Genomic DNA, 18,294 nt, shown 5'->3' with positions numbered 1-18,294 from the left:
GATTTTTGCTTGTAGATAAGAACTATGTTAGTTTAGAAATTTTTGAAATCTAATGTATTATGAGATTGAGGATTTTGATGATATTAGTGTTTGACGGTTGTTTCCGTTTACTCTAGACTCTTGTTTTGATGTTAGTCCAATGTTTGTTCCGCTGCGTATATTTTCTTTTCCATAAGTATTATTGCTTGTGAATATTCTATCAGGTTGTGTGATTGGTTACCTCACACCTCGATATTCTGACTGATGAATCATAGGGATTCGTGTTGGGATTTCAAGACGTGACATCTTGGCTATAAGAAATCTATGCTTGGGAGATTTTTTGCTAATAGGAAATTTATAAAGAAAGCATTCAAATACATTTGAATAATTTTGTGAAGAAAGCATTGGAAAATCATAGAACAATTTTATTGTTTTCTCCTAGTTGATTTATGGAATAGAAAACGAATACGAGGATTTTTCAAGACTTAGTAAGGCTTCAAATGACTTCCATTAGACTTAATGGAAGCAATTACATTTAGGGGTCTAAAGTAGTAGAAGTTTTTTTTAAGGTAAAAAGAAAATGCAACCACTTATTGATAGATAAACCTACTTCCAAATATCCGAATATGATAGATGTATGGGAGCAAGAAGATGTTCAAATTGTGGCATAGCTATGGAGCAGTATGGAACCATAGATAATGCAAACTTTATGTTCTTGGACACTGTAAATGATGTATGAGAACAGGTGAGACACATGTATTCTGAATCAAATAACATCACCTGGATTTATAAGCTCACATAAGAGCACTTTTCTATGCAGCAAGATGACAATACCATAGAGCAAGCTTTTGCCTCTATGACGCAAATGCGTGAAGAACTTAATCAGTACCAACATATTACTGATGATATTCGCATGATGCAGAAAAAAAGGGAAGATATGGATGTCATTTGACTCCTCTCATTTCTCCAACCAGAATATGAGGTAATAAGATCTCAAATCTTTAGTAGCCATAATCTCCCATCTCTTACAAATGTTTTCTTTCAACTTAAGATAGACATATTATTAGATAGTGGCAATGTTAGTAGTAATCAATCAGCTTTAGCGGTTCTTGGAGATCATATAAGTCGTGGTACTCGTGGTGGTCGAGGGGCTCATGGTAGTAAAGAAATTACAATGCTCAGTCGTGTTACCATTGTGTTTTTTTGAAGAAGACGATTGGTGAAAGGGGCGAAGAAGATGGTCTATATTATCTGAATCGTGCTCCTAGTAGTACAACACTTCATTCATCATTTGTCGCTTTTCAGTGGCAATATAGGCTCGATCACCCGTCCTCTAGGATTCTACGTAGTTTAATTCTTAATTTGAATTGTGTGTCTTTATTTGATTATGAAGCGTGTCAATTAAGTAAACATCATCCTGTTTCTTTTCCAAATAGTGTAAGTAGTAGAGAAACTAGTCCTTTTCGTTTAATTCAATTTGATGTGTGAGGCCTGCAAAAATTCCATTGTACCTTGTTTTAAAGTACTTTGTTACTTTTATGGATACTTTCTCAAGAATGACTTGGTTGTTTTCAATGAAAGATCGTTCAAAATTGATTACCATCTTTAAATAATTTCATATGAAAATAAAACCTCCATTTGGTGTGCTTATTTGCATTTTGCATTCTGATAATGCTAAAGAGTATTTTCTTGGTCATTATGTTATATATCTTCATTCCCATGGAATTATTCATCAATCTTCTTGTATATAGGATTATTGAACACAATAATTATCATCCATTAGAAGTTGCTCGTGCTTTATTGTTCCGAATAAATGTTCTCGTGCTCTATTATTCCAAATGAAAGTTCCTAAAACTTATTGGAGTGAAGCTATTTTCACTGCTCGTTATCTTATCAACATGATGCCTACTCCTATTCTTGAGGGTAAATCTCCACATAAGGTATTATTTCTTGATAGCATATCTTTCATCTTACTCCATGTGTCTAGGGATGTATTTGTTTTGTTTATTTTTGGGACCTGGTCGAGATAAGTTAGGTCCGAAAAGTTTAAAATGTGTATTCCTTGGCTATTCTCATACACAAAAAGGTTATAAATGTTATAATCCTACTTCGTGGAAATATTTTATATGTGCGGATGTTACATTCTTTGAGTTTGTTCCATATTTTTTTGACACATCTTCTAATGACACTAATATTACTCTTGCTACATTGCCTATTCTTGGTTTTATTCCTACTGCTCCACCTCTTAAAGTGTTCTATAGGCCCACTATAACACCAACAATGCTAGTATCTTTTTCAACTACAAATCCAATTACTTCTCCAGCTCCACTTCCAGATGAATTACCTATTACTCAGTGTAAAGATACTTGTTTTTGTGTTATTAAATATTTCATTGCTAATTTTGTGTCATATGCTTCATTATGTTCTTCTTTCTCCGCTTTTATTTGTCGATGTCCTTTATTTATATTCCTTAGTGTCTTTAAGATGCCTTATCAAATCCGGGGTGGAGGTCAACAATGAAAAAGGAAATGATACCCTTCATAACAATGATGTGTAGAATCTTGTCTCTCTTCCTCCTGAAAAGAAGGTGGTGGGTTGTAGATGGCTTTATGTTTTTAAGTTCTACCCTGATAATAGTTGATAAAGTGAAGGCATGACTAGTTGCAAAGAGTTATACTCTAACTTATGGAATTGATTATGCTGATACCTTCTCCCCAGTGGCTAAGATTGCATGTTTGTGTTATTATCTCTTTAGTTGCTATGTCTAGGTGACCCCTGTATGAAACTTGATGTGAATAATGTATTTTTGCATGGTGATTTGCAGGAAGAGGTGTATATGCAGCAATCATCTGGGTTTGTTGCTTAGGAGGAGGTTGGTAAAGTATGTAAGCTAAGAAAAGCGTTTTATGGTTTGAAACAGTCCTCACGAGCATGGTTTGGAAAATTAAGTAATGTGGTTTTGAGTTTGGGATGTCAAAGGGTTGGACAGACCACTCCTTTTTTATTCTCATTCAAATAGTGGGTACATTCTTCTAGTTGTATATGTGGATGATATTGTATTGATAAGCAATGATGTTGTTGGGATTGAGAATTAAAGTTAGTTTTATAACAAAAGTTTCATACTAAAGATTTTGGTAAGTAGAGATACTTTCTTGGTATTGAGGTTGCACATTCAGTTGGCAGTATTGGTATCTCACAGAGAAAATATACTTTAGATTTATTAAATGAGACTAGTTTACTTGATTCTAAACTTATGGATTCTCCAATGGATCCAGAATAGAAATTGATAACTGATCAGGAAGATCTTTTTGGTAATCCTGGCAGGAATAGAAGACTTTTGGGGAAGTGGAACTACCTCATCATTACCAGGCGAAACATTTTTTTTATAAGAAAAAGAGAAAACTGTACAGAGGTGAGGTGACCGACCCAAAAGCAAAGAGCTATGTCACACACGTCTTGTGAGCTAACTTGGTTGAGACACTTTCTTCAAGAGATAGACTTTACAGTAGAAATACTTATAAGTCTCTTTTAAGATAATGAGGCAGCCATAAACATAGTTTATAATCATGTGTTTCATGAGAGAACGAAATATATTGAAGTTGATAGTCACTTTGTTCGTGACAAACTCCTAAGTGGTGAATTGCTACTCCTTATGTGCAATATGAAGATCAACTTGCTGATTTGTTTACCAAGTCATTCGGTTGTAGTAGAGTGGATTATATTCGTAACAAGTTTAGATTATATGATATATTCTCCAGCTTGAGGGGGAGTGTTAGGAGTAATAAGTTATTATTAATAGGTAGTATTGTCATTTTACTTTTGTTATTTGATTATGATATATAACGGATGGTGTTGCTAGGGTTGGAGTCAATTTTGACTCCTCCCACGTATCTCCAATATTCTCTTCTTCAACTCTTCTCATTAAACTCTTAATCTACACAAACTTGCCACTTTTTAATCAAAGAATGGACATTTACAACCTTACCAATTAATAAACAGGTCAAATTTGTTAACACATATAAAGGTGGGACCATCAAAGAGTGGCTCTCTAACCTACAGCTCGTATATTCCACTAACTCTATGTCATTTGCATAACATGCTTATTGTCTGTCCAAGGGGGTCTCCACATCTATCAACACAATGAGAATATCTGTGTACCAGGTTACACTCAAAGAAATGTAATAGAAATTGAGGTTCAAAGAGCTAGAATTAGATCTTGAGTCAAAACCAACTTTATTGTAATAGCTTTTCATCATTTTCTAAATTTCAGGTAATATCTAACAACAAAGTTTTGTATTAGTACATTAAGTGTTCATATTCTATCAAAAAACATACAGTAGGATTTCTTACAAATACGATCTTGATATCCCCTAGCCGCTAACACTACAACTAGTTCCCTTGCTAATTTTGCACCAATGTTATGTCAAATTCTGCTTTGGGCAACTAAATTCACTACCTCAGACTTTTTTAGCAGCTTTTGTTAGGCATTTTTTTACCTAAAACCGCAATATCTGTCAATTCTTAGTTCCTTACTAGGTCCAACATTTTGTCAGTCCTTAATTTTGAAATGGTTGAATGGTCATTTAACTATTCTATGTATTTGAAAGTCTTTTCTTTAAATATTTAGGGGTATTTCTGTCCCTCTAAATAATATTAAAATAAATAAAAAGAATTCATGGAGTAATGAGAACTAATCATGATCTCTAATTTCTCCTATTCTTCTTCCCTCTTCTTCTCCGCTTCTTTTCTCTAATCTCCTTCTATTGAAGTTTTCCCACTCTTAAAGGATGGAAGCAAGACAGACACGGCCCTGCAAAAATAGATTTAGGGTATGTTTGGAAAAGGAGAGTTAGGCATGAGGTTGGAACTCTAACAATTGAACTTTCGAAAGTTCAACTAGTGAAAGTTGAAACAGAAGGTTAACAACAACGTTGGTGTTTGGTGTACACAGAAGCAAAAGAAAATGACAGGAAAAGGAAAATTCTTTACTTACTAACTAAGTAAGATTTCAACTCTTGCTAAGGGCCTTTAAGCTCAAATGGATTTCCAAATTGGCAATCCAAAACCACAGTCTTATAGATTTCATGAAGAAACTCAGATCCAACAAACAAATTAAAAATAATAATAATGTTTGTGCTTGATCCACGGCTTTGAAAATGGATGGCCACCAAATTCCCAAACTTAAAATTAAAATTCAACGGTGAAAATTAAGTTTTAGGTTTTTTTTTTTTTTTTTTCAAAGTAAATATAATTTTTTCCTACACATCCTTGTGCATCAGATCATGGTTTTGGATGCCACAAGATGAGCTCCATGAACCTTAGTAAGATGAAACCTTACTAACTTAGTAAGGCTAGCCTTAAACAAAAAATGTCTTCTGTGCAGTCCCTTTCTTTGCTGGTTCCAATTTCTGGGTGCCATTGATGCACAAGAAAGGAAACAAGGGATTGAAGAGGAAAATCAACAAAAAGAGTTTAAAAAAAAATCAACAGCAGACAAATAGCATTCGATCGTTCTAATGGAGGTCTCTCCACTGCGATTTCCAACCTAATAGTGCTTTTGAAGATCTCCTCTCAATTGATGGCAGAATTGTGATCAATCTCTCATTCTTGCCTTCAAACACCTCATCAGGGATTCATGTCTTATTGCGTCTTACAGGAAGAGGAAGAAGGAGAGAGAGAGAGAGTCAGAGTACCTGCTGCGACTAGTGAGATGAATGTACTCAACATTCAACCCTAAGGGTGAATGTTGAACTTCACAAAAGACAAGAGATTTGGAGAGTTGGTGAGTTGCCTACTTGCGGTTTTTATATTTCCAAACGCACCAAATTCTCCAACTCGCGCGAGTTGGCGACTAGCACACTCAACTCTTGTTTATCAAACACACCCTTAATCTAGTGCAATAAAAGAATAATAAACAATAAGAAGAGATTGAAAATTATTAATTTGATAACAACCAGCTATTGCTTTTTAATATCTGCTCACTTTTCTTTTTTCTTTTTTTGACCAGGGCAAGAAAACAGGAGTGAAAAAGAGCAAAAGAATGAAAAGAAAAGGAAGCGAACAACAAGAAGTCAAAAATTACAACGGCCTACCCAATTTTCCATTCCATCAATACAAATCCACCTAGAGACCCCTCCTTTATCAAGACCCCTCTAACTCTTGAATTCATCTAATGATTTGAGGAAAGTCTTTGACAGTTTTATTGACCTAGAGAAAGCATATTAAAATGTACCTCGAGAGTTAATTTGAAGGGTATTGGGAAACAAATGAGTAATAGAAATATTGACACAATTAAGAACATATATGAAACAGAAATATTGACACAATTAAGAACATGTATGAGAGGATTGTGAAAAAAGTGTGAGAGAAAATGAAGGGGAGACAAATTAATGCTAGTTTAAATATTTTTCTTTCTTGATTGATAATCCTTGGTTAAAATAGGTATGCATCAGGGATCAGATTTGTGTTGTATTTGTTTGCTCTAGTTAAAAATGAAGTAATTATTCATATTCATGAGCAAGTACCTTGGTGTATCTTACTTGTGGATGATGTAATATTAGTTGATGATGCTAGAGAGGGAGTCAACAGAAAACTAGAATTATAGAAGAGATTTATTGAGGAAAAAGAATGAAGGACATTAGAATAAGTAAAAAACCAAGATAGAATATGTGGAGTGTAACTTTAGTATTGATACCCATGACGAGGAATGTCCAGTAAAAATTGATAGTCGGCAAATCCCCAGAACGACCATTTCATTATCCGAGTCCATTATACACATAGATAAAGAGTTTGAAGAAGATTTTGCCCATATACTCAGAGCTAGATGGTTAAAGTGGAGGTGCGCTTCTGACATGCTATGTGACCGCACATACCAATCATATTAAAAGGAAACTTTTATACAACAATGAGTTCAAGACTAGCTATGCCTTAAGGAGGAGAATGTTAGGCAGCCAAAGATGAGGGTGTTGAGATAGATGGGCAGAAAGACCAAAAAAAATAAGATAAAATTAGAAATGAATCCATTCGAGAAAATGTAAGAATAACTCCAATAGACGATAAACTAAGAGATAGTCGATCGAGATGGTTTGGGCATGTTCAATGAAGGTCAATTACAACTCCTGCTTAAAAGGAATATGCAAGTTTAAGTTTCTAAATGAGTGAAAGGAAGACCCAAAAGAATGCGGGTCGAGGTAATGAAAGAGGATATGAACACACTTTCAATAAAGAATACATGGCTCTAGACAAAATTGGATGGAGGAACAGATTCAGTCAGCTGGCCCCAGAGAGAAAAGTCTCCAAGGACCTTTTGATTATGGAAACCTAACTACTGGAGATTCTAGAGTCTCCCTTAGTAATGATGATCTCTAAACTTGATACATTTTAGGGCCATGAAGGAGAGCTAATGTTGAAAATAAGGAGAGGTTACTGCATGCTCCATCAATATACTGGAAATAAATCTGTCGAATCAAAATCCATCACCTGGCAGCCAAAACATCTTGGTGGGTAGTGGTTGAAGATCATTCCATCGCAAAGCTGTTCCATATAATCAAAGATCAGAATATCAATGAGAATTCCACCGCAGAACGGTTCAGATACAAAACAGAATATGGGCCATGCGATTCACCATATCAAATATTTTTTGTATTCAACACCAGCACTGTGGGGTGGTGTGCTTCGCAAATTTATAATGTTTAAACCCATGAGAACACTCACAAATTATTTCTTTTAATTGTGAGTCTACGCACACATTGCAGAAAGAGAAATTCTGGTTCCTCAAAATGGTTAACATAATGTTCTGGCTATACTTGAATTATAAAAAATAAAAATAAGGAAAAGTTTAACCTGTTGGGGCCAACCTGAAACCAGAGAAAAGTTTCATTCCCCGCAACCTTGTAAAATCTGCAAAAGGCCATATAGTTTTTGCTAATTAGAAGCAAAGATCAATACTATGGAATCTCTGATATATTATCAAAGTTAGTGAACAGACTAAAGATAGAAATGACATTCTCCAACATAGATTATATGTTGAAGGGGAGGAGGAAAACAATACTTGTTATCTGTATTTTGGAAAACAATTACGCATTGAACAAGAAGGAAAAACTACCATTTTTTGTTTAAAAAACATTTGTGTTAAATACAACATCATTTCCCTTTTTACTCCTTGTTTGGAAGGAAACATCATTTTGTTTTTATCATTAAGCTAGCTCTTGTCCTAAAATCCTGAGATTGAGCCCATTTAGTTAGCCCTTCCACCATATACAATCAGATACTTAAAGACGGTACAAGGTGTAGTTTCTAGGGTTTCATTAGAGAAGAGAGAAGATATAGGAACAAATGAGAACAGGGGATCTTAAGTTGAAGATGCCACCTCAGTGAGTTGGTAAAGTCTGTTTGTGGTAATACCACGGAACTAGGATCAAAATTCCGCCTCCACACTTAAACCTATCAAGAGGCCAGAAAAAAAAAAGGGAAAAAAGAGGGGCCACATTCTCCTGGATATATATTTTGGCTCCAGATCTCCTCTCAAATTAAAAACTTCATCAATATTACAAAACTTCCACGTATAAGTGATAGAAACCAAAATACTTTTTTACCCTTATTTCACATAAATAATGTCTAACCCCCAAATGTACCTATCTACATGAATAACAAGCTCTGTATGAATTGTTCCTGATTGTCATAATATAGCTTTATAGCTTTTTCAAAGTGAAACCCCATCTCAATCATCATGGACCTCAACCATAATATGAGGGGCACCACAGTATGAGACATTGCCCTATACTCAGATTCAACATTAGCCACGTCAACCACGCTTTGCTTATTGCGAATAAGTGTCACTAGGATTCCAACAAAGGTACAATACCTAATAGTTAACCTTCTATTTGAAGAAGATCCAGCCCAATTCGATCCAAATAACCTTCTATCTTGAGTAGACCATTTGTTTTGCACAAAATTTCTCCGCCCAGTGCTCTTTTCAGATATTTTAGAATGCTTACACCTGTTTCCATCTGGGGAACATGTGGAGTTTGCATAATTTGATTGACAACATCAACTACAAAGATGGTGCTGGACTTAGTAATGGTCAAGTACATGAGTTTACCCACAAATCTTTCATGCTTCCTAAGATCAAGATTCTAAGTTTTTTAGGTTTCAGGTATTTTGCTACTTTATTGATAATTTCTTTAGGATGACATAGTTGTACCTCATGAAGGATTGAACTGAAGTTTTTTCATTTTATCATAATTTCCATGCTGAAATCAAAAGTCGATTTGTAATGTTTCAGGTATTTTGCTACTTTATTGATTATTTCTTTAGACATGGTTGTACCTCATGAAGGATTGAACTCAAGTTTTTTTTTCATTTTATCATACTTTCCATGTTGAAATCACGATTTGTTCTAAATGTGCACATTTTACAATATAATAACAGGAACAATTTATGTCTAATGTGTCCTCCCTTTTTTAATAATATTACCTTTACTTACCAAAAAAAAAATCTTACCTTATATTAAATGGAATTTTGAATCAAATTTTGTACATCCATACTTCTCAAAAAAATGAAGTTGTTGAAAGAAAAAATAGAGATTTTTGGAGGTTAGCTCGTGCTCTATTGTTGAATACGAATGTTCCAAAATATTTTAGGGGTAAATGTTTTACGTCTTGTTGCTTCATTAATCATGCCTTCTCATGTTCTTGATGCTAAGAGTCCTTTTTAATCCATTTTCCTAATACTCTAATATTCTCTCCTCCCCAGAGTGTTTGGATGTGTTAGTTCCGTCCCAAATCTTTAATAAGGAAGTGATGAGCTCAATTCTCATGTTGTGAAAAGCATATTTTTGGATATGCTTGAACACAAAGAGGATATCATTATTATAGTCATATTTTACACAAACATTCCGTGTGTAATAATGTTTGGTAGGTGGAAAGGAATTACCAATATTTTACCTCAATTTAAGATTGATATCCAGTTCAAATAGGGGTCTAATTCTTTATTAGGATTAGAAAGAACTTTTGGTTCCGAGAGTCCTCCTTAAAGATTGGTTACTTAAATGTATGCCTTATCTAAATAAAAAGGAGTTTTCATCTTTCTATGTGTGAAGGTTGGATATTTCGACAACCATGGGATCTCAATATAAGAACATAAAAAATCAATATCATGGCAACCATTATCGAGAGAATCAACCAGTAGTGAGAGAGAGAGAGAAATAAACAAAGGTTGGAAGAGTTTCACAAGAAATTTATGTGAATTTCATATATGGAGAAATGATGTCATTTACCACAAAGACTACATGGAGTGACTTTGATCTTCTGATGGTTGCATTCTTTGATTTAATTGATATTGTCAATACAATCATCTCATCAGCCAAGGTTTTTCCATTCCCAACAATTAACTTGTTGTATAAATCCTTTGACAAAACAGTGGACCATCTTCTCATTCACTACCCTTTCACTCATTTAGTTACACTTACACCTTGAGTTTTAGCATATGTTGGATAGACTCGAAATCAATTAGAGAGCTTTTTGAGGCATGGCATCTGAAAGTTTTTCCCAAAAGTGTTCTTATGAATTGCCACAAAATTCGGGGAAAATAAAGGGACCAGCCAATTAAACCAAGCGAATCAACAAATTAATTTTCAACCTCAAAGATTCTATATTCTTCAACCTTCAAATCTCAATAACAATATAGGCTTCTTTTGGGAAAGTTGAAATGGATGATTTTTGCCCCCAAATAATTTTCTAATCCGAAGAACTGGGTTACTTACTATGCTTTGATGTGAAAAAATTTTACTGAGAAATCAACAAAAGCATATTATATATATATATATATATATATATATATATATATGAAACCGTTCGTAAAACATCAAAAGAAAACCGAAACTAAGAGATACCCAGATTACAAAATAGAGTAATTAGAGAGAAAGAAGAGTGTACCCATCTTCGCTGAGGACCCCATGAGGGTATTTCGAGGTGGGAGAAGCCAAGCTGAAGTCGTATAGTTTTTCTTTGTGTAGAACGCTGAAATCGCAGATGGAGAAAACCGAGTTTGACTCAACTCGGTTTATAATCATTACGAGAATAACCAGTTTCAATAAATCATCTCCAATTGCCATTTTCGAAAATCACAGATTCAAAGCAGTTGCAGAGATTATCCAAAGACGTCGGAGAAAATGAGGTAAAGATGCTTAAAAAGTAAGAACTAAGAACAACCTGCGAGACACCAGCGTAAGTTTCAGGCCATTTTTTTAGTCGTGATCAAATCACTCGCCAGGTGGCATATTCAATTGAATCATTGACGTGACAAGTTTGGAACCGTAGATTTGTACGCCTCGGTATACACCATTGCACTTTCCCATGAAATAGTGTATCCGATGCGGAAACATCTACGATTTTCAAATTTGTCCACGTCAGTGAGTTGATTGAGTATGCCACCTAGCAAGTTATTTTATTAGGATTTTTTTTTACTACTGATTTTTTAACTCAACCTGGCATACTCAAAAACTCACTGACATGTCATACGCGAAGAACCATAGATTTTGTCATTTGGGATATGCAATTGTACGTCGAAAAACTACAAATGATGGGTGGTTGTGTATCCCGAGCAACAAAATCTATGGTTTTTTGCCTATGCCCCGTTAGTGAGTTCAAAGTTCAATCAGCACTTTTTTTTTCATTATTATTCAAATTCCTTTTTTTTCCCTACAAATTAGTTTTAAAACTCGATTTCATGTCTCATCTCATCCATGCCAAATACCGAGTCATCTCGGATGAGTTTTCTAATAAATTAAAAAAAAATGAAAAATGAACGTGAGATTTTATATATTGTTAAAATAAATGTTGATTAATATATATTTAAAATTAATTTAAAACATATTTGAAAGTTACTTTGTGATTAGTGTACTTTTTTATTAAAGTAAAAGTAAGTATTTTTTATTTAAAACATTTCTATTGGTTCATATCTTTTCACATGGATTGACAATTGTAAAAGTACTTTTTGATTCTTTTTTCAAATAATTTGTAAATCCCACATTGCTTTCTAAATTTTTTGGAGGGATTTTTAAACCTATAAATAAGAACCAATTATCAACTCTTTCTTTATTCTAAAGAATCTCTCCTTTAGAGCTCTTAATGGTTTTTAGTTATATGGAAATTTTAATAATTCTTTTTAATTTTATTTATATATAGGGGACAGATCATGGGACATATGTAAAAACAATGTAATAATAACAATTTTTCAAAATATGGGTTAGAAGTTTTGAATTGAGCTTATTTTTTGTGAGGATGATATCTATAATGAGAAGATCATCCTTAAAAAAATCACTCCAATCTGAAACTTTTAACCCTATTAAAAGTGATGTAGAATGTGGACCGTCGATTTTTTGCCAATAATTTTTAAACCACTTTTGATGGACGTAGAAGTTTTAGATTGATCTGATTTTTTGTGACGATGATCTTCTCTACATAGAGACCATCCTCACAAAAAAATAAAAAAACAACTCAATCCGAACCTGCTAACCCATATTTTGAATAACCATTGTGTTTTACATATGTCTCATGATCCGCCTCCATATATATATATATAAGAAAGAAAGAAAGAAAGAAATAGATTAAAAATAAAAGAAGGCCGTCAAAATTTGGATAGGCTCCAAAACTGACCGGAAAAGTGTTGAAGGAGTCCACAGGGTGCCTAATGGAGTCTTTGATCTGAATAGGTGCCTAGTATTTCCAATGGGTTTCATGCCTTGTACACCCCACCAAACGTTAATACAAATCCCCATGTTAGATCTCGAGGCATTAGGTGTCGTCTCAAAATTTCGGCATGGTCTCCTCTATTTATATTAGCATTACAAGGCGTTAAATACCTACACCTGATAAACAACATACACTATATCCTGCATATATACATACAAAATAGAATAATAGCGGAAGCCTATATACATCTAATAACGTATGATAAATCAGAGTTTGGAAGAAGAAATTTATATACAGGATTATATAGAAACTCCTTACTCTAATAAAATTCCTAACGCTCAAAACCAAAATCTATATTACTATATGGATAACCGGACGCCGCTAGGTATAGTCCAGTGCTTACCATGAAGAGGTCTCTAGTCGTCTATCTGACCTACTAGATAATCCTTATTCGTGCTCTACACCTATCTCGTTAAGCTTTAAATCTGAAACTAAAAAAATAGATAAGGAAATGATAAGTAACAATGGTTATCCAATAGGGAAGCAAACAATTTCTACCAATAATCTCTCCTAACATGAACAAATAAGTATACTGAATCATTTTAAAATATACAAAGTTTTATAAAAGAAACTACAATTAACTGGTACATATAGCCAGGGATGAGGAACTAAACATTTTAAAACTCACATTACATCAATCAACAGTACTCACTATAACATTTTCTTTTTATACAAATCTAATTGACCAAATGGAAACATTAAACATGCATTTTATTTTATATTCCAAAATAAGGCAACAGATACATAATACACCATGATGGAGTAGTGGATTAGAAAGTTGGGATTCACGATTGGATCACTCCCAGTCGGGACATAATGTTTCATAATAAATATTAGTTCATGATTTTGTGGCTAGTCGTTGTTTACCACACTTGCGGGACCTTTTATTCGGCTCAGGTTAGCCGTTTGACGTGACTGTAAGGAATGAATCTATTTTCGATGTGTCAGAATGTAGTGTCCCGCCAAAATGCTAACACAAATCCCAAGGCCATCTTGAAATTCAGACATGGCTCCCCCCTATTTATGTTAGCGTTCCACGGAACTCGAAAGCGTCGAAATCTGATATACCACAAATTCTGACTATATAAAATGTAATACGAAAGTTTACAATATACAAGATTACAAAAATACTCTCACTCTAACATTGACCTAAACTCTCAACCCAAAGACTATATACATCTTGGATGAAACTGACAACACTAGGGGATATAGCCCTAGTGCTTACCAAGTTGTAGACTCTGATCGTCGATCTGACTAACTAGATACTTCTTACTTAACGACTCTGCGCCTGTCTCGGTAACTGCAAGTGCTGAAACTAAAAAAAATATGAAGGAAAGGGTGAGTAACGATGGTTACCCAGTAAGTCCACAACCAATTCCTACTAATAACCTCCCCTAAACATGTTCGAGTAAACATGCTAAACAGTTTAACAAATACAAGGTTTTACAAGAGAAAATACGATTAACTGGTACATATAGTCGGGGATGAGCAACTAAACAGTTTTAAAGATTCACATGGCATCAATCATCAATAATCATTATACATTTTCATTTGTCATCCAACTATGATTCATCACATTGAAATAACAATCATACTTTGCAGTTTATAATTTAAAATATAGCAACAGATACATAATACAATTGGTGGAGTATTGGAATTAAAGAGTTGGGATTCACGACTGGATCGCTCCCAGTCGGGATATGATATTCCTCAATAACATTGTAGTTCCTGATTTTGTAGTTGGTCGCTGTTTACCACACTTGCGAAACCATTTATCCTGTTCAGGCTGGCCGTTTGACGTGACCGTAAGCAATGGGTCTCTTTTCGATATGTCAAAACGTTCGACTACTACTAGATTGTTAGTAATCACTAATTAATCATCTTCGTCTATGCCTATCAAGCGTGCATGTGATTCCCAAAATAACACTCCACTCGTATACGACCACCTTTACAATACACGTTCACTGGTAAAGATAAGAAATGAATGGACCCGGATTCTAGTTGTGACTCCACTCTCATACGCGTCTCATACCACGTATGAGTTTGGTGGTCCCTACCGTACATCCCAGGATAGTACATCCCTCCGGATGATGTGACGCACTATCCCTTCAGGCATTCACAGACCATTTAACAACTCACAAAATAGCTATATATATATATATATATATTATTTTTCATTTAAAACAAAAGAGAAATTAACAGAATAGGGTTGAAAATGGATATCTAGTTCCTACCATGCAACTGTGGCCACCCGGCCTAAAATAAACAACAATACTCGGAGCCTCTGCGCTAACATAAATTTAAATAAATATGCAATCCTTTCATTAATAACCTGGATATCTTTTCACCAACCTACATACAACATACAATGTAAAATGCAAACATCACCCCTCGGGTGTGACTTTAATATTTTATCGATTCATCTTTTTTTTTTCATTCTCTTGACATTATCATTTTTCATCTTTTCAAATCAAATCATTCATTTTCAATCTTTCAAAGACATTTTTTGCCTTCCATCGAAGGCTTATTCAAAATGAGGTCCCAACAGATATGCGAAGGTAAACTGTCAAAACTAGAAAAATCGGTGAAAATTTGGCTAAGTGTCGAAAACTCGATTTTCCAAAGTTTTCGAAATTGAAAATAGATTTTCATACATGAAGGCCCTCGACAACATAAGAAGAGCCATGTAACTCAATTCAAAGTAATGCAAAAGATATCACGTGAATACTTAAAACATTCCTATCGTGACGAAAATTTGTTTATTTTTTTCCCGCTTCGTTTGAAGGAGTTACGGGAGTCATAAGTAGTCGTTTTGGCATGTTAAAAGCATGAGGAATCCAAAACAAATATCAGAAAAAAAATTCAGGCACTTTTTAGTTTTCACGATAGCACCGTGAATAGTATACGGTGGCTTACGGTGGCACTGTGAATAGTGCATGGTGGCACCGTCAGAACGTTGGAATTTCACGAATTTTTCCATTTTTTCTTCGTTTTTCGCTCATTTTCGATTCTAATAACCCACCTACGAATTAAATATTCAAACTCCGATAAAACACATCAAACATAACAATTTCTAGCATGAATTTTAAATAATTTAAGCAACATTCTATGAATTTAAAACATACACAAGTTTCGAAAGATCTCTAAATGTAATTTTTTCAAAATCTACGGTTATTAATAAGAATCGAGAGTCCCTTACACTTGTGGTTGTTGGACATGATAAGCTAGCTTGGAAATAAAGGAGTGACGGTCCGGAACAATGAATTTTGTGGAACTTGAATGTCAAATGAATCAGTTTGGTTGCGAAACCCTCGATGGAGGTGTCCTTCCTCCCTCAACAACGATGGATCATTCTTCTTCAAGCTAGGTGGAACTCCAAGTGGGTAAAATCAAAACCCCTATTGCTGATTTTTAGTGGGAGCCTATGAGAAAGGAAAGGAAATGGAGGTTGGATGGGGTGAGAACGTGGAGCTCGATAACGTCGACGATTTTTCCTTCTTCTTCGAGGTTCAACTTGGACTCGTTTGCGATAAATCTTGATGGGAGGGTTGAAACACTAGGTTTGGAGAAGTGACTGAGTTGAGTTCTTTAGAAAAGAACGAAGAAGTGAAATGAAATAAAAGAAAATAAGCTTTCTTTTATAAAAGGGCTGAGGGCATTTTTGACATTTTCTATTTATTTCTAATTTCGACCAAATCCTGACCATTCAAACTCGGAAAATAACATGTGAGTATTTCATTTTGAATAATTTTTCATTGCAGACCTAACAGTGAAGTGGATTTTTCCTGATTCTCGTTCGAGCAAAATTTTACTGTTTTGAATCCCACTTAATACGAAATTCGAGAATTTTATAACTTTTTCCTCCGAACTCGAATTCGAACTTACTTACAGGCTAAAGTATATATTTCGACCTTTTTAAATCCAATGGTAGAGTCGGTTTTCGTTAAAAATGATCAGAACAATATTCGAATGTTTTAGTCTAATTTCCTTCTTTGGCATTTTCCTCGAAATATCACCCTTTGACTTCTTCGAGATATGAGTTGAAAATCCGGGGTATTACACATAATGTTTGACTACTATAAATTGTTAGTGATCACTGACTAATTATCTTTGTCTTTGTATATCAGGCATGCATGTAATTCTCAAATATACATCCCCATTCGTATACGACCACTTTTACATTACAAGTTCACTGGTAAATATAGAGAGGAATAAACCTGGATTCCAATTGTAACTCCACTCTCATACGCGTCCCATATCACTTATGAGTTTGGTTGTCCCTACTGTACATCCTAGGATAGTATATTACTCCGGATGATATAACAAACTATTCCTTCAGGTATTCGAAAATAAATAAAAAAATTTCTTCGAAAATAAATGAAAAATTAACATTACAGAGTTGAGAATGGATATCCAGTTTTCTAACATGCAACTGTGCCCACGTGTCCTAAAATAAATAATAGAACAAAACATAACTTGCACTTCGCACTACAGAAAGTTAAACATACAACCAATATCATTATCCCTGGATATCCATTCACCAACCCACACACATCATTACAATGTAAAATGCAGACATCACCCTCGGGTGTGACTCTTACATTTTATTGTTTCATCCCCTTTTTTTTTATTTTTTTTTTATTTTTACACTTTTTACGTTTTCAAACACATCATTCATTTTTTGGATTCATTCAATCAAATATTTATTTTTTGATATTAAATTCTTTTTCAATTTTGAAATTCATTTTTATCATTTAAATTAAAACTTTACAAAATTTATATCAAAATAGGGTCTAAGCACTGAGCAGTGCATAAAACCCAACTAGTGAAAATAACCTAGTGAAATATCTTACCCACGTATAATTTGATATGAAATACAATTAAACATATTAAATATGCAAATTCTGGCGTGAATTTGAAATATAGAAAAAAATTCTATATTTTTGAAACATATAATAAATTTTCGTTAAAATCTTATATGCAATTTTTATAATCTACGGTTATCAATAGAAATTAAGAGTCCTTACAATTCTCTAGGATCGAAGCGCATGTGCTAAAATTGAGATGATCAACACGAAAATCGAGATAGATAGAACTTCGAGGCGGTTGATTTTTTTAATCTGATTTGGTGGTTTCGAAGATCTCGATGCAGTCATATTTTCTCCTTTTTACGATAGAGGATGATTTGACATTAAAACTGATGCAATCCGACGTTTAAAAGTCGAAACCCCGTATCACGTATGACTGACTTTTGACAATACGGGGCAAAAGAAAAGAGAAAATAAAAGAAAATTGGGTGGGTTTTTTTCTTCTGCGTCGGAAGTCAACGATAGCCCCGTTCACGACGAATCTAAGGTTGAACTTTGGGAAAAAAAACTAATTTTTTCGTTTAAACCCATTGGCTGGTTTTTAACGATTTAAAATAATGATGAATAGTAAATTCATTTTAAAAATTATTTATATAAATTTTTGGGACGAAATTAGAATTTTACTTATTATTTTATTTGACGATAACTTGACCGTCCGGATTTTAAAAGTAACGAATAAATACTCCATTTTGTCC

The 18,294-nt window shown here is 34.1% G+C and overlaps 1 protein-coding gene across 4 annotated transcripts in view; it reads right to left on the bottom strand.

The window, feature by feature from the left end:
• LOC147391150 (uncharacterized) overlaps positions 1-11,233 on the bottom strand; it is a 33,686-nt gene extending 22,453 nt beyond the window's left edge. Inside the window, exons 1-3 of one of the 4 annotated variants that reach the window (XM_086457592.1) lie at positions 10,914-11,233; positions 7,836-7,878; positions 7,459-7,512 (exon numbers count right to left, since the gene is read on the bottom strand). In XM_086457592.1, coding sequence (XP_086313718.1) covers positions 7,459-7,512; positions 7,836-7,878; positions 10,914-11,092 — 276 coding nt within the window. In that variant the 5' untranslated portion in view covers positions 11,093-11,233. The remainder of the gene's footprint in view (positions 1-7,458; positions 7,513-7,835; positions 7,879-10,913) is intronic. The other 3 variants (XM_086457594.1, XM_086457590.1, XM_086457591.1) reach the window with 3 other exon arrangements.
• Positions 11,234-18,294: the final 7,061 nt, after the last annotated feature.

This window comes from Akebia trifoliata, chromosome 11 (genome assembly GCF_017979445.1).
Source record: "Akebia trifoliata isolate Shusen 1 chromosome 11, ASM1797944v1, whole genome shotgun sequence".
In the NCBI taxonomy this organism is placed as follows: domain Eukaryota; kingdom Viridiplantae; phylum Streptophyta; class Magnoliopsida; order Ranunculales; family Lardizabalaceae; genus Akebia; species Akebia trifoliata.
Note: the sequence above shows the minus strand (reverse complement) of the source record. Positions and strands in the feature narration are given on the sequence as shown.